The sequence below is a fragment of the Lepidochelys kempii genome, chromosome 14 (assembly GCF_965140265.1).
Source record: "Lepidochelys kempii isolate rLepKem1 chromosome 14, rLepKem1.hap2, whole genome shotgun sequence".
NCBI classification, from domain to species: domain Eukaryota; kingdom Metazoa; phylum Chordata; order Testudines; family Cheloniidae; genus Lepidochelys; species Lepidochelys kempii.
In genome coordinates, this window is record NC_133269.1 from 4,112,719 (window position 1) to 4,129,999 (window position 17,281).

At 50.7% G+C, this 17,281-nt stretch overlaps 1 protein-coding gene across 11 annotated transcripts in view; it reads left to right on the forward strand.

Annotated features, from left to right (window-relative positions):
• The window catches only part of SLC39A11 (solute carrier family 39 member 11), a 404,115-nt gene continuing 386,834 nt past the window's right edge, over window positions 1–17,281 (forward strand). For 3 of the 11 annotated variants that reach the window (XR_012154971.1, XM_073312119.1, XM_073312120.1), the window contains exons 1-3: window positions 1–76; window positions 2,210–2,343; window positions 4,071–4,109. Coding sequence is in view for 10 of the 11 variants with exons in the window: in XM_073312119.1 (XP_073168220.1) it covers window positions 2,236–2,343; window positions 4,071–4,109 (147 nt within the window). In the remaining variant the exon portion in view is untranslated. The other 8 variants (XM_073312114.1, XM_073312115.1, XM_073312116.1 and 5 more) reach the window with 8 other exon arrangements.

A 17,281-nucleotide genomic window follows, 5' to 3' on the forward strand; every position in this document is an offset into this window, starting at 1 on the left:
CCGCGAGACACGTGTGCGGGGCCGGGGCGGGGGAGCCGGAAGCGGCCGCGGGAGCCGGAGCCGCGGCGGGGCTGGGGTAGGAGCTGGGGGCAGCGGCCGGGGGGGGTGTCCCTGCATTGCATTGCATTGCATTGCATTGCATTGCACTGCACGCAGTGAGTTGGTGTTTCCCGCATGTCCCGGGGAGGGGCCCGCTGCAGACCAGAGTAACAAGTGCCCCCCCGCGCCGGCCCCGCATGCTCTGCTTGGGAGCCGCAAAGAGCCCGCAAGCCAAGTCACGCTGGGGTGGCCGCAGGGCTGGCGGGGGTTAAACTTGCTGGCCCCTAGCCGGTGGGCGTGTCAAGGAGCCCCCCCCTTTGCCCCCCCCGGGCGTGCAAAGAAGTAACCCCGCGCTGGGGGGGGCCCCCTTGCTGCGGGTGCCTGGGGGTGTCATGCGGGGCCGTGCCGGGCCGGGCCGTGCCGTGCCGTGCCGGCGCTCTTCCCCGCCCCTGCCCCGGGCTGTGACCCTGGGGAGAGCGGGACCTGCAACCGCAGCGGCTTCTTAGTGATGTGGCAGGTGCTGGGTGGCCCCGGGGAGGGTGAAACTCTCGGGAGGTGCCAGTCCTGGCCTGTTACAAGCCGGCCTGGTGGGGTGCGGTTGGTGAACCCCTGCTTAGGGGGGAGGTTGCGAATGAAGGTGTAAGACTGCAGGGTATCAGGGCCCCGCTCTGTTTTGTTTTCGGGGCAGGACTTTGGAGGAGAAAAGGGACCTTGAAAAGACGGTTTCAGAGGAGCAGCCGGGTTAGTCGGTATTCGCAAAAAGAAGAGGAGGACTGGTGGCACCTTAGGGACTAACCAATGTATTTGAGCATCAGCTTCCGTGAGCTACAGCTGTGTCTGACGCTGCGAGCCACGCGTACCCGCGTGGGCCGGTTTGGGTGAAGAGCGGGATTTGAAGTCTTTAGGGTGGATCGTAGAGCTGGGCTCGGTGTTGAGCTTTTGTGGTGAAGTAGGGAAAGTTGGAGCAGCGGAGGCTGGCATTTTTGTTAGCCTTTAACTGTAAGTTCAACAGGTAGAAAGAATCTGCACAGATCTCTAAAGAGAGGGTACAGAGACGTGGTAATACGAGTGCTTTTGTTTTTTTTTTAAAGTCATGGTTGGCAGAGAGAAATATCTCAGTAAATGTCTCCTTGGGGGGGAGATGATATAACTACTTCACATTATCTGGGCATTCCTCAGATGAAATAATAAAACATCTGTGTTCCTTTCCGTACATGATTGGTTGCTCCTGAATAATAATATTTCAGAAGTATCCAAGTACCCTATCTGTCGCTGGCTTAGCTCTCCTTTTCCTGCACAACAGAAGTGTCTGCAAACTATCAGTGCAATGAAAATAGTGCTGTGAGTGCACGAATATTCAAAATGCTGACGTGGGGTAAAACTGTTTTCGGCAAAAGTACGTGGAAAGTGGTGTGCGCGCTTTGGAGTGGCGTAAGCAGACACTTCTCTGGTGCAGTCCAAGTGTAATGGAAAAGAGCGAATGCATTCTTTTGCTCAGGGTGAGGAGGGTGTGCAGACTGAATTACATCTTGCTTCTCATTTTTGAGGGGTGAATGGAAAAAGGGCTAGAAAGGGAAGTGGGAAGACCAAAGGTGGATGTAGGAAACTGCTTGTGGGGGTAGGATTGAAATGGTACTTGCTTTTCACTTGTTTTTTGAAACTTTCTAAAATATCAACACTGCTAGGACTGTAACGCTTGGTTTTTCTTTTTAAATCACTCCACACGTTGACAAACCTTTGTGGGCCTTGATCCTGCCTTGGATTGGATCACCATCATAGTCTGTGAGGAGCTACATGGGCTCAGGTGTGCCAATGGCAGGATTTCAACCCCCCAAACGCTGACATTCTGCCAGCCTGCCTGAACCAGAAAAGGTTCATACACAACAGTGAAACGGACCAGAGGAGGTTCGTTGTTGATGCGGAGTGAAATGCAGGCAAGCCTCCTGGGTACTCGATGTAAGCGACAGCTGTCGTTAGTAATAGAAGGGCTTGTTTTTTCAGAAGTGCTGAGGACCTCCAGCTCTGTAGAGAGCAACAGGGACTTAGCCCTTCTGAGAACCAGGCCCTAAGGAGCTGCTGTTGATAACAGGGAAGGGATGTCTTGTCCTCTGTAATGCCTGAGTTTTTATGTTGCCGCTGTCTCTTTCCTAATGTACCAAATCTCTTTTAGGCCAGTAAAACCCGAGTGTGTTCAGCATGATCCAAAACTGCAGTCCGGTGGTCCAGGCGCTGCTCGGGACTTTATTTACCTGGGGGCTGACAGCTGCTGGCTCTGCGCTAGTCTTTGTATTTTCCAGTGGCCAGGTGGGTGTTGCCGTTCAGTTCTGAAAACTCATTCCTCCTTCCAGACAAGATTTCTGTGTGATCAATACAAAATAATTAGGCCCTGATTCTGCCTGTATGGCTCTGACTTATGGATGGGAAGAGGGGAGTCTTAATTTGCATTTTATGATGTTGGAGGGAGTCTCCTTCCAACCCCTGCTCCCTCGTAAATCCAGTAAATCCAGCTCTCAGATGCGTACCTATGCATTTATGCCCCACAAGCAAAAATCTTTTGCATTTATTTTCCTCTGTGGGGTGGGGGGGGGGAATGGTGGGGGGAGGGGAGGGAGGAAGATCGGTGTTAGATTACAACTGTAAAGCCATCGAATGTGGTTCTTCTCAGGAAATGGGATGTGGAAAGACAGTTTCTTCCTCAACAGGTCTCCCTCCCTGTGTATGCACAAGCAGGAGAGCATGTTTTAATGATAAAAAGTAGCTCATACTCCTGCTGGCCCTCTGGAGCCAGTGCAGCTGTGAGAGAGGGAGCTGGATTCTGTTCTGACTCATGAATCAGCAGTGATATTGTTGACCAAGTTCCAGCTCCTTGGCAAAGTTTAGTTGCTGGGTGTAACTGAGTGGCCTACATTGCTGGCAATGGTGCATGAGAAGGAAAGATCCCTGCTTGGCTCTCTGATGCGAGGTGTTTTCAGTCTGGGAGTCTCGACTCTGGAATGGACCAGATCCATTCACCATCACAGCATCCTGCAAGGACCGGCTGCTTTCTCAAGCTTTTGGGAGCAAGGGGTGAGCAGGCGGCTTAGGTCTGCAGCTGGAGTGGATTCTTCTCTGCTGCTTTTACATCTGTGATGGACGGTGACTTTATTCGGAACTTGGGTCAGTTCCGGACTCCGGGGTTGAACAAGCGGAGACTCTGCTGTGGCCCTTTGTCTCCGAAGCCGCCTTCTGGAAAGCGGCAGGCCTGTGTCAGTGTTTCCTTCGGCTTTCATCCTGCTTTCCCAGCCTCTTTCTTATTGAAGCTCTTCTTGGATGACTTATTCAGAAGCCTGGTTTTGAAGGGAGAGTCCCTTAGCAGTAGTATAGTACTTTTTTCCCCTTGAGGAAGGGAGAATCACGCTGTGAGTGAGCTAGGCAGCGGGCAACCCTGAATAATTGAGAGGCTGTGCAGTCAGTTGACTGATATTCTGGTTTCAGCAGTTTCTGGATAGAAACCAAACTTGAGAGAAAACTGAAGAACTGCAGACAAGGCGCTCACCTGGCAGAGGCAAAGCACAGCCTAAACTTTAAGTCCGTTCTTAGGTCCCCCTTTATATAGCAGGGCAGTACCTAGGAAGGTGCTAAAGACTCACTGAAGCCAAAATGGGACTTAAGCATGTGCTTAAAATTAACCCTGAGAAGTTAGGCACATGCTTGAGAGGAAGGAGCACCTAGCGGTTAGGGTGCCAGCCTGGGGCCCAGGGGACCCAAGTTCCCTGCTCTACCAGAGACCCTGTGACACTGGGAAAATCACTTCGTGCCTCTGTGCCTCAGTTTCCCATCTGTAAAGTGGGGATAGTTGCACTACTTCCCAGGGATGTCTTGTACATTAAAGATTGGGCGGCACTCAAATACTGCAGTAATGGCAGCATATGAGGATCTTAGAATCAGGGCCAGAGCTGCGAACTCCCCTCAGCGCTGCTCTCATGCTGTAAGCTGTTGCACCTTGCTTCTTTTAGCAGTTGGAAAATTAAATGCTCTGTTTTAATTTTCAGAGGCGAATCCTAGATGGAAGCCTGGGCTTTGCTGCTGGGGTAAGTACAGCACCCACTGGGGCATCCTCATTCTGCTCGTCATCTGCTGCACGTACTCTCCTAAACCACCCCCATGCTTCATCTGGCTGTGTCATTGCATGGATGTTTCTGGTGTGTGTCCAAGATCTAATTAGGGCTACGTGAGGCAGGGGAGGAATCTGGTAAAGCAGCGGTTCCAAACTTTTGCAACCTGAGGGCCCCTATTTTGATTTAAAAGATTTTGTGGACCCCCAAACTCCCCACTCAGCCACAGGCCCCACCCTACCCCACCTCTTCTGCCCCCGCTCTACCTCTGCCCCTCCTCTTCTCCATCTCTTTCCACCCCCTCCCACAAGCGCACCCCTGTCCCCGCTCCTCTCCCTCCCTCCCTCCCAGCGCCTCCTGCACGCTGGGGAACCGAGGGTACTCCAGGGGGTCTGCTGGCCCTGATGATCAACTCCTCCCACCCCCTCCCAGCGCCTCCTGCACACTGGGGAACAGGTTTGAGAAAGATTCAAGTCCTGTCCCGGTGCCTCCTAGGTGAGGTTAGAGGTGGTGCAGCGAGGGCAGATGCAGGTGTCCGTCTGGCACAAAGCAGGATTTTTCACCTGTGGTGGGTGTGGTCTTCACGTTCAGTGCTGCTCGTCTGGATTTTCTGAATTGTGCCCCTTACAGCTTCCTCCTCTGGATAGGAAAAGCAAAAGAACCCTGATCCTGCGGAGACTGATGCGTGTGGCTCACTTGGTCTCTGAGTAACCCAGCGAGCTCAGGTGCTTGAAGTCCGCAGGGGGCAGTTGAGCCTTTACATGATTCGGGCCTAAATCAACAGCCTCATGTAAACTGAATGCTTATTAGGAGACTGTATTCCTGCAAGGCACGCGGTAATTCAGGGGATGTGTTGAAGAGCTGGCTTAAACTGCATCAGGGCAGGCTGGTGGAAAACCTCCAGAGGATTCGGGTGAGCTTGTATCTTGTATTCTGAATTGGTAAATCACTGGCTTGTCTTCTGGGAGCTTGAATGTACATGGGCGGCTGAGCAACCGATGTAGAAATGTGTCTGGCTCTCAGTACTTAGAGGAAACTGGCTGGCCATTTCCCACTTCCTTTGGAGCGCTGCTGTGTCTGAGCCAGGCTGAGGTGCTGCCCAGCTTGCAAGGTACATGCCCCTTTCCAGGAGGCGTGTGGCAATGGTGAAAAGCCCGGGAGGAACGCTTTGGCTCCTGGCCCTGATGTCTGGCACAGGAAAGGAGGTCAAGATGCTCTGTTGCAGTGCATTGTGGGTGTGAAAGTGTTACTTTTTCAAGTCTGGCTCTGTGGCCACCCAGCACTGGGCACTGTTTCTTGTTCAGTTCTCTCCCAGAATGCTTTGGGGTCCGTGTTCCTAGCCAGTAGCATAATAAGGTGGCAGGTGGCTAGAGTTTTGGCCTTAGTTCAGAACCTCTTGGCTTGTCCCTCTAAACCGCACCTCTGTATCATTGTTCTAATCAGGCAGGTGTGGGTGAACGATGGCTAAATGGCTCGGCAAAACATACAGATGCTGGTTGATTGAGTGTGTATTCTGTATGTGTCAGCAACTCCTGGAGTACGGCAAATGCCCATCTGTGCTCGAGGCAAACTGGAAGCCCATTCACCTGTCAGCAGTGGATTTCTGGCTTCTTTGTTTTTCCTGCAGCAGTTAATAACGTTGCTAACAGCTAAAACTACCCTAGAAAGCTCTGATTGCTGGCCTGGCCCTCTCGGTGGAGCGTGCTGCGCAAACAAAGAAACCCAATTGTCCAGGTTTCCGGTTGGCATTAGTGGGCCCGAATTGCCAAAGTGCCATACAGGACAGGGTTGGGTTTAATTTGTTGCTTGCCTGTGCTGAGCCGTGCTGTACTGTTGGACTGAGGTTTCCGAACTGTGACTTGTTCACTGCTTGCTGGTGGTCTGCAGCCAGCCAGGCCGGGGTGACCCCTCATTTCCCGCTGGTAAAGCATGCTGAGCCCAGTTGGAAATCCATGAGGTGCTTTCCTGACGCTGCTGCTCCAGGTTGCTAGATGCTGTAGTTGCCACAAAGTTGCTGTGGGACTGCAGAAGAGGAGCCGCCTGCCGGATTTCCCTTCGGTCTTAAAATGTGGCCAACTCTGCAGAACTCTGAGAGCCGCCGTGCCAGGACATTAACCTCCTGAAAGGAGCATTTCTGTGCAAGTGTAGGGGGGATGGAGGAATTGCTGGGCCCCATTGGTCTGTTTAATGTCTTTTAACAGAGATGATATCCTCACGTCTCTCAGCACTCCTGCGTCCTGATGAGCTGTTGGCTGCAGCAGCGTCGTCTCCTCCGTGTATCTGCCTCTCCTCTCCAGCTGTCGCGCGTGGCCTCTCGTACCCTTCCGGGTTTGTTAACGGCTGCATTGTCTCTTGCCCCATCTGCCATCCTGCGAACCCCTCCCCGCTCTTCCTGGGCGGTAATGGGACCTCTCTGTGGCAACCGCCGCAACTTACTTGGATGGGAAAGTGTCAAATGTATTGTTAGCTCCCCTTAGATGAGACGTAGCAGTCAGAAACAAGGAGGAGAGCCAGTGCTGTGTGTGTCTCCAGCTAGCTCCCCCCCCGGGCTGCATGTGAAGAACGGCTGCTGCAGGAGACGGATGTGCAGGGTTGTTTTTGTGGTCATTGTTCGTCTGAGTGGGATAGAATGGCTGGGCTAAAGTTGGTTGGTTTGCCTTTGTTCTTCAAAGGTGGCATCTGAGATTTCTTCTCCTTTCTTGGGACAGGGAGTGTCTCTTTTAGTGTTTGTACAGCGCCTGGCACGCTGGGGTCCTGGTCAGTGACCGGGACTCCTTTGGGTTACACTAATAGAAATAATACACTTCGAAGGGTCTCGTCTTGCAGCAGTCCTTTGTCTGGGGATGGGAGGGGTGGTCGCTCAAGGGCAGTGTGTGTCCTGTTCTCTAACTCTGCCCCCAGCCTTTCTGCTCGCATGCTGAGCTGAATCTTGCTAGTCATGTTTTTCACCTATGAAAACATGATGCACCCAGGTGCTGGGCACATCCTTTGTTGGCTCTGCTTATGCTCCTCATTCCTGAGCCCCAGCACCTTCTGCTATTCCCGAGCTGCGCTCTTGATCGGTCCGACAGTACGCCTCCATCCTGATCCGCAGATTACCGTCTTAGTCGAGCTCTGCTGATGCTGTTCAGCCCAGAGCTGCCTAGCCCCCTCCCGCCCCGTCCTGCAGCAGTTCCTTCTGCATTCGCCTGGGGATCCTCCAGAGCTGTCTTGGCCTGGATATTTCTGTTCCCTGGCTGAACACGGTCACGGTGCTCACTGTCAGACTCACCAGACGTGACCTAAGTAAATGCCCAGCAGCAGCTAGGCTGAGAGCCCTGTTCTCCTGTCACCGAATGAACTGAACTGGGGATCCCATTGCTTTAGGGGTGCACCATCCAGTTCTTCAGTCACATGTACCAAATTCACCAGCCTTGGTGGTTAAATAGATGCTGAAGAAACGGAGCTGCTGCCAGCAGCCTCCTGATGTGAGACTGGGCCCAGCATCCCCTTCAAATATCGCTGCAGTGTCGGTTTATTTAGAGTGACTGCCTCGTGGGTTCACTGGCTTGCTACTGTGTCCAAGTGCTGGCCATTAGCCGCGTCAACCAGACCGCCAAATGCTGGTATCGGCACAGGTTGGGGCCCGTCTCCTAGTCTCGTAGGTCTGTAGAATGAAACTAACAGCAACGGGATGATGGTTGGGTAGCTGCTGTTGGTTGGCATCTCCGGATGCCAGCTCTCTGGCAATTATGGAAAGACTCATGGGAGGACTGGCAACTTAAACCGGTCATGAGGTGGCCTCCCGGCAGTGCTAGAGATCTGGTTTCCGATCAGATGAAACACGCAAGGAGTGTGCTCCCAGCTTTGTCTTTGCTAGTGGGCTGGACAGTCGGTTATCACCGTGAGGGGTTTGTCCATGACGGATGGAATCTGAACTCATTGGCTTGCGATGCTTGGGTGTTCACACACCAGCGTGCCCAAAAACTTCCTCCGGGTGCTCCCAAGATTAGCAAGAAAGCTGGCCTGGCCCTGTCTGTTTAGAAAACCTCCAGATTCGGACTGGGCTGGATATAGCAATTTTAGAAACAAAGCAAGATGCTTGATATTGGGCAACGTAGCATTTGCCACTCTGGATCTGTGTTGGCTGCTACCCTGATACTGAGAGAGGTCCGTACCAGATGCTTCAGAGGAAGGTGCAAAACACAGCATCGTAGACCTCTACGGAGTAATCTATCCGTGGGTAGAGCTGTCCCAGGGTGGGAGCTGTGTGCATGCTGTCGGTCCATGGAGGCTGTAGGGCAGTGGTTCTCAAACTTTTTGTACTGGCCACCCCTTTCACACAGTAAGCCTCAGAGTGCAACTCCCCCTTAGGAGTTAAAAACACATTTATATTTAAAAGTGATATTTGTATGTTAATATCACTTTTCACAGCAGACTTACTAGTTGGGAGGTATGTACTCGTCACCCCCACTTAATAATCTCACGACCCCCAGTTTGAGAACCCCTGCTATAGAGGGCAGTGGTGTGGCTAAAGCCCCAAATGTTGTGATGAAAACGTATTCCTTAATGTCTGTGTATACCTTTTCCTGCAAAATCTGTATCAGATGGCTGTGTGTGTCTGGTAAAAGAGCAAAATAACTTCCTCCAAAGGCTGTTCTCAGCCCAGTTCCTCTGAAACGTCTAGTGTTGTGCAGCTGTTTATTGCTGGAGATGGTTTTGTTGCACAGTGCCCCTGGGTGATAGAATTCACTTGCATTTTAGGTTGGATTTTCTTCTGGGGATTTTTCCCCCACAGCTGGCTCCTGAAGAACGGGAGCCTGGCCTGATGATCTGCGCAGCTCTGGAGCAGTTCCCTAGGCAGCACAGCTGATTTGAGTTGGAGCTTCTGCTGGAGTTGCCTTTAGTTTTGGATGGGTGGACGTCCTGTGTTTGGTGCGGGATGCTGTTCCGAGTCCTCCTCTCTCGGGAGAAGTGGAGGGGGGCAGAGTGGAGGGGGTCCATGGAGCTGGGATCGTTTTGTGCTGGCGGGCAAAAATGCTCTGCCCCAGCTAGCACCTTGTGTCTCAGGATCTGAAAGTGCTTTATATACCTTAGTAAACTAAGCCTCACAAGTGTTAATTCTCCCCATTATGCAGATGGGAAAACTGAGGCACAGAGGTACTGAGTTACATGCTCGCGGTCACACAGGGAGTCTGTGGCAGAGCCGGGGATGGGACCATTTCCTGCCTCCGAGTCCTACCTTTTATTGAAAGGATGATTCTTCTGTATAAAAGCAGCTGCTCTTGTGGTTTCCTGGACCTAGACAGGGTGCAGAATAAGAGCAAAGTGGGGCTGAGGGTTATGTGAGCGTGAGACCAGATGCCTTTTGAGATGCATCCAGCAGTTACAAATCAGCTGTGAGTTACCGTGGGCATTCTTTTGAATCCCTAATGACACGACACTCTAACCTTTCCGAATCAGTTAGAAACTTCCCCTGGACCTCGCCTCTTTGTGTCGGCATCAAGCTTGGGCAGGAATAATTAATCTTAGCATGCTGCGTGCAGGGCTTTGAAACCAGTGTTTTCTGAGCACCAGGTGGCTTGCATGGAACCTAGAGGGAAATGAACTGGCGGGAACACGGCTGGAAGCCGGACTGAATTCCACTGTGCTGCTTGTTAATAAGCCAGGCTGTGAACTCTTCATTGCGGATAGCAAATGCCACAAGCTTTGTGGTATGTGGACTAGCTGGAGCAAGAAAGGCTATTCACTGCTCCTATCCAACCTTGACCTGCTTCGTTAAGTGACCAAAGGAGCAATACAGAAAGAGATTAATTCCTTCCTGTACAAAATAGGATGGGAAAACAGACTTATAAAAGGCCATGGGTAGAGAATTTTGCTATTTCTTAATCCCCCTTCAAAAGCTGTTTCTTTAGGTTGCTGTTACTGTGACACTGCGCCGGTCTTGGATTATTTTGATCGTTAAATATGTTTCTGCTAAACCCTTGTTTCTCCCTTTGATTGCAGGTTGCGAATAAGTTGTCGGTGTCTCTTGCAGCCAAGGCGCAGAGGAAGTCTGTTTTGCTTCTTGTTATATACAAAGCCTCTTTCCACAGCAAAAGCTTGCCCATTAAAAAGCAAGCGCAAAAGCAGTGAACTGCTGGTTGTGATTGAACAACCCTACAATAACAAACCAGCAGGGCCAGCCCCATTGCTCACAATCAACCCTGAGAGAAATTGCTTTACCAACAGGCTGGTGTTTGTTCCGTTAGTCAGAATAGTTTCTCCTGCTTTGCTGGGATTCCTGCTATCTCCGCTCTAAACTGGGCTCCCTGGCATGCCCTGGGGTTAAATCCATGGGTAAATAATGTGATGGAGTGTCATAGGGTGATTGCACTACTGTACCCAGCCCATGTCTATACGCAAACCTCTTCCGCATGCACCAGGTGCTGGGAGAATAGCTTTCTGCATCCATAAGGATGGAAGAGCTAAAGAGTGCCTCTCTCCAGAGACGCAGATGAGATGCTGACCTTGACTTTCTGTGCTAAAGCAACATGATGTGTGAAGTGGAGTGCCTTGAAAATTGCTTTGAGCTTTGGCCTCCACTGCGTTTTGTTCAGCGGATGGAGGGAAGAGAGGCAGAAGCTAGCTTTTTTAAAACGTCTTTATTATTATTTATTTATTCTCTCTGTTTTGCCTTCAGACACCCTCAATCTCTGGGTTTTGAAGTGAAGATTCGTAACTGGGGATCCAAATTACGTGCAAAGAACTCAAATTCTTGATAATGGTCCATCGCGTTGTCTTTTTGGCTGTGCATTGCCAGCTTTTCAACGCTATGATAATTTCTGGTCCTCTTGGTTCGTGTCACTGGTCTTTTGGTTCAGAGGAACGCTTCTAGACTGGTTTCAGAGTAACAGCTGTGTTAGTCTGTATTTGCAAAAAGAAAAGGAGGACTTGTGGCACCTTAGAGACTAACCAATTTATTTGAGCATGAGCTTTCGTGAGCTACAGCTCACTTCATCGGATGCATACCGTGGAAACTGCAGCAGACTTTATATACACACAGAGATCATGAAACAATACCTCCTCCCACCCCACTCTCCTGCTGGTAATAGCTTATCTAAAGTGATCATCAAGTTGGGCCATTTCCAGCACAAATCCAGGTTTTCTCACCCTCCACCACCCCACACACAAACTCACTCTCCTGCTGGTAATAGCTCATCCAAAGTGACAACTATCTACACAATGTGCATGATAATCAAGGTGGGTCATTTCCTGCACAAATCCAGGTTCTCTCACCCCCATCCAAAAACCACACACACAAACTCACTATCCTGCTGGTAATAGCTCATCCAAAGTGACCACTATCCCTACAATGTGCATGGTAATCAAGGTGGGCCATGTCCAGCACAAATCCAGGCTTTCTCACACCCCCCCCCCTTTTCCCGGGGACACACACACACACACAAACTCACTCTCCTGCTGGCAATAGCTCATCCAAACTGACCACTCTCCAAGTTTAAATCGAAGTTTAACCAGAATGTCTGGGGGGGGAGGGGTAGGAAAAAACAAGGGGAAATAGGCTACCTTGCGTAATGACTTAGCCACTCCCAGTCCCTATTTAAGCCTAAATTAATAGTATCCAATTTGCAAATGAATTCCAATTCAGCAGTTTCTCGCTGGAGTCTGGATTTGAAGTTTTTTGTTTTAAGATAGCGACCTTCATGTCTGTGATTGCGTGACCAGAAAGATTGAAGTGTTCTCCGACTGGTTTATGAATGTTACAATTCTTGACATCTGATTTGTGTCCATTTATTCTTTTACGTAGAGACTGTCCAGTTTGACCAATGTACATGGCAGAGGGGCATTGCTGGCACATGATGGCATATATCACATTGGTGGATGTGCAGGTGAACGAGCCTCTGATAGTGTGGCTGATGTGATTAGGCCCTGTGATGGTGTCCCCTGAATAGATATGTGGGCACAGTTGGCAACGGGCTTTGTTGCAAGGATAAGTTCCTTGGTTAGTGGTTCTGTTGTGTGGTATGTGGTTGTTGATGAGTATTCGCTTCAGGTTTGGGGGGCTGTCTGTAGGCAAGGACTGGCCTGTCTCCCAAGATTTGTGAGAGTGTTGGGTCATCCTTTAGGATAGGTTGTAGATCCTTAATAATGCATTGGAGGGGTTTTAGTTGGGGGCTGAAGGTGACGGCTAGTGGCGTTCTGTTATTTTCTTTGTTAGGCCTGTCCTGTAGTAGGTAACTTCTGGGAACTCTTCTGGCTCTATCAATCTGTTTCTTCACTTCCGCAGGTGGGTAGTGTAGTTGTAAGAATGCTTGATAGAGATCTTGTGGGTGTTTGTCACTGTTTGAGGGGTTGGAGCAAATGCGGTTGTATCGCAGAGCTTGGCTGTAGACGATGGATCGTGTGGCGTGGTCAGGGTGAAAGCTGGAGGCATGTAGGTAGGAATAGCGGTCAGTAGGTTTCCCGTATAGGGTGGTGTTTATGTGACCATTGTTTATTAGCAGTGTAGTGTCCAGGAAGTGTATCTCTTGTGTGGACTGGACCAGGCTGAGGTTGGTGGTGGGATGGAAGTTGTTGAAATCATGGTAGAATTCCTCAAGGGCTGCTTTTCCATGGGTCCAGATGATGAAGATGTCATCAATATAGCACAAGTAGAGTAGGGGCTTTAGGGGACGAGAGCTGAGGAAGCGTTGTTCTAAATCAGCCATAAAAATGTTGGCATACTGTGGGGCCCTGCGGGTACCCATAGCAGTGCCGCTGATCTGAAGGTATACATTGTCCCCAAATGTAAAATAGTTATGGGTAAGGACAAAGTTCAGCCACCAGCTTAGCCGTGACATTATCGGGGATAGTGTTCTTGACGGCTTGAAGTCCATCTTTGTGTGGAATGTTGGTATAGAGGGTTTCTACATCCATAGTGGCCAGGATGGTGTTATCAGGAAGATCACCGATGGATTGAAGTTTCCTCAGGAAGTCAGTGGTGTCTCGAAGGTAGCTGGGAGTGCTGGTAGCGTAGGGCCTGAGGAGGGAGTCTACATAGCCAGACAATCCTGCTGTCAGGGTGCCAATGCCTGAGATGATGGGGCGCCCAGGATTTCCAGGTTTATGGATCTTGGGTAGTAGATAGAATATCCCAGGTCGGGGATCCAGGGGTGTGTCTGTGCGGATTTGATCTTGTGCTTTTTCAGGAAGTTTCTTGAGCAAATGCTGTAGTTGCTTTTGGTAACTGTCAGTGGGATCACAGGGTAATGGCTTGTAGAAAGTGGTGTTGGAGAGCTGCTGAGCAGCCTCTTGTTCATATTCCGACCTATTCATGATTGACTGGTCTTGGTCTGTATGTCGCTTCAGACCAGTGGAACGTTCAGTCCTGGTATGAGTAAAGCCTGAATCCGCTGCCCTTTTGAAGAACCCACAGTACGTGATCTAAACGGCTGCAAATGGCTCTTGGTTTTTGGGTGCTTAACTTGGGACATCTAAAGGGACCCTGGAATTGAGCTTTGGAGGGGGCTGCCATGGGAAAAACACCACCCCTGGTGCTGACAAGAACAGGTGTGTTTCCGAAGGTGGGTGCTGGGCACTTCCTGAAAATCAGGCCCCTTTTTAAGATGTTTTGAATTGAGCACCCAAAATCCCTAGTGAGTCACTCTTGAAAATGTATGCCTGTGCTTTGCAAAGGGACGCTCGTGGGCTTCTGAATAGAACGTCATGCTTGAGATGTTCTTGCTCCATCTAGCTGGGGTTTTGTGTTTCGCCTTTGGTCCTGGCAGGGGCGTTGGAACAACTTGTGTAGTGTATTGTATAGTGCAGGTGCTGAGTACCATTGAACCAAACTCTAAACGCTGTATACGATGGAAACCACTTCCAACCAGGGGGTGCTGCCGCACCCCTAGTTTCAGCACCTGTGAGTCCCGGAGTGTCTTTAACAAAGCTTCAGTACGAGGTTTTGTTGTTTTATCAATGCCCCTCTGCAAGGAAAACGGCAGTGTGCTCCAAGTCTTGAGGAAGGACGGCCCAGTGGTTAAGGCACCAGCCTGGGATTTGAGAAGCCAGGGTTCAGTTCCCTGCTCTGCCACAAACATCCTGCCTGACGTTGGGCAAGTCACTTAGTCTCTCCCTGTCTCAATTCCCCGCTTGCAAACTGGGGATAATAGCACTGCCCTACCTCTCAGGAGGGTTGTGTATACTGAAGGCTGAAGTGATTAAGACCCTATCACCACGGTAACTAATAACCTGGAGGTGGGCATCTGATGTGGGGTCCAGACATCGTGTGCTCCGAGGGCGTGAGCCTGCGAAGTGCTGTCTAATCCCACTGAAGTTTACCGTACCTAAACACACAGTCAGCTTCACAGGTGGCCCAACTTTCCATCTTCCCTCGCTGCATTGGAGTTCAGTTCACTGCCCTCAGAAAAGGGGAGAGCTTTAAACAGCACCTGACTCATCTGGTGTTGAATCTTCCCTTTCAGGGCAGGATAAAACCACATTGGGAACATGCAAAGCTGAGATGCCTACCCAAGCGCGAGGCCCATTCTTGGTATCGGCACCTTAATGAGGCAAAGTTCCTTCTTGCTGAAAAGTTTGACAGATGAAACGTTTTCTTGAGTGTTTCCCCCCACCCTGCATGGTTTCTTCTGTTGATGGAGATCTCCCTTCTCCCTCCCTTGCAAGGCTTGTGGCTCTAATTTGGTACATCCTTAAAATTGCTGCTCCCGATGAAACCACGGCAAAAGCCTACGGTCTGGTCTCGCATCAGCCCTGTGGGGTGGTGACAACGTACCGTGCTGCTGCTTAGCAACAGACTGTCTTCGCTGCAAAAATGGGTGTGTTTTCACAATGCATCGAGATCGCTAATGTGATGGAAAATCCTGCTGGAGACAGGGCATGGAGGACTGCTTTTAACTTGGTATCGAGTGTCAGGGTCAACCCTGTGTGAAGTCACCTGGGGTTTACTTTGGCTAGCTACACCAAGTGAGAATGACAGCGTATTGTCTCCGGCGCACGGGAGACATCTCAATGTACAGCGCACTCTCATTAGCAGTGAAGCCATGGGCCGAGCTGGGATCGCCCAGTTGCTGTGCTTACACCGGCAAAGCATGAAATCACAGGGGGGCCCCCCCCCTCGCATGGTGGCTGTTCCTTGTCCCTGGTGACAAAGTGAAACTAAAACCCTGCCAGGTCCCATTAGTAGGGACCCTGGAATTGAGCTTTGGAGGGGGCTGCCATGGGACAAACACCACCGGTGCTAACAAGAAGAGATGTTCTCCCCCCCCCCCCCAGCAGGGAGGTTTGCATTACCATAGAGTGGTCCTTCTCCAGCAGATTGTTGTGCCCAGTCTTTGGTTAGATGGAGGATCCTGGTGCTAAGGAAGGATGGTTTAGTGGTTAGGGCGCTAGCCTAAGACTTGGGAGACCTGAATTCAACTCCCGGACTCTCTCTGTGGTCTTGGGTGAGTCGCTTGGCTGCTCTGTGCCTCAGTTTCCCCATCTGTCAAAGGGAACTAGTCCCAAGCTCCTGGGGATGTTGTGAGGATAGACACACTAAACATTCTGAGATGCTCCAATAGCGTGTTAGTGGGGGCCATATCCAAGAAATAATGGGCAGGGCAAGGTTTGGTTCCCCGGTTAAAATTGGTGCATGGCACAGCCTTCTTTGAACCCGCATGAGTCTGGCTGTGGGAAGCCCAATCTTTGCTAGGGAAGGCTGGCGCACACCTGCCGCTGCACCGGCATTGTGTTATTGAGCTAAGAAATTAAAACACCTCCACTTCCTGGCTTTGTTTGCTGCTCGTTCTCAGGCTGGCAGGAGATGCTGCCACCTCTGGTGACTGTGACACATCCAGCAAAGGTGCTGGGCTGCCAGAGGCATCTTTGTATTAAAATGCACAGCTTCCTTTCCTGCCAGTCTCCACGCTCTCCCTTCCCTCCTCTTCATCCTCGGGTTCAGAGCAGCCCCGGCGGATTTATGGACAACATTCAGTCTTGGCTCCGGAGCATTTAATTAACATCTCCAAATTTATTTTGTTTCCGAGACATTCTAAAGCCATGCATGAGCGTACAAGGGCCAGACTCTGCTTTTTGTTGCATGCACAGCTCCCATTGCATGTCTGAGAGCACCCTGTATTTTTGGATTGCAGAAGATAAGCTGAGCCCCCGGTTCTGTCTCTGCCTGCGCCCTGGCTAGCAGTAGTTCCCGTAGTTCCAGTGGGTAGCCACTCACTTACAATTGCGTGTGGGGTGGTGGTGGTGGTTTTTTCTTTTCACTCCCTTGGTACTAGCCCATTGATGCCTCCTGGGTTTCTTTCAGTTAGACATTGCATTGGATGGGATCTCCCACTGGCACGTGTGATTGATCCCAAGGCAATGTCTTGTGGAGCACAGAGCAGGGAAATAGGAGTCAGGGTTTTATTTGTGCCTCTGCCATAGGCTTGCTTAGTGACCTTGGGCAAGTCACTTAACTTGGCTTTGTCTTGCTTTTTTCCTGTCTGCCAAGTGGGACTAAAACTTCCTATCCTATAGGTTCGTATTGGGGTTGGATGCTCGAATGTTTGCTTTGAGCGACTAGTATGAAAGGCGCTATAGAAGGGCGGAGGGTCAGCTGAGTGGATAACCAAGCTGGCCATACTTATAGGAGGGATGAGGGCTCCCTAACCAGAACCCCAACAAGGGATGTGCTGTGAATAGAGGAGCAATACCCGTTCCCTCCTCCGATCCCAGCAACAGAGGTTACTCAGTGACTCTGACCAGGTGTTTACCTCTGGCTCCTCTCTACTGGGGGCAGCAATGATGGGAGCAGGAGTGCATTCAGGGCCATGGTAAGCGCCCCGGTACCTACCCGTGCTCAGACCAGGTCTGCGTGCCCTGGTGATAGAACGTCAGCTTGTACAAACACCATACAAGAGATGGCCCCTGCCCCAAAGAGCTTGCAGCAGAGAAAGGAATGTCCCTTATCCCCATTCTGCAGATGGGGAATCTGAGACCTGGAGAGATGAAGTGACTTCTCCAAGGTCACACGTGGGCTCTGTAGCAGAGCAGGGAACTGAATCCTGGTCTCTTTAGTTTCCATCTTCTCTACCTTTGTCCGCCTGCTCTCGATAAACAACAGGGAGGGCGAGGAGTTATTTACGTTAAGGGCCAATGTTGGCACACGACGAAAGGGATATAAACTGGCCATC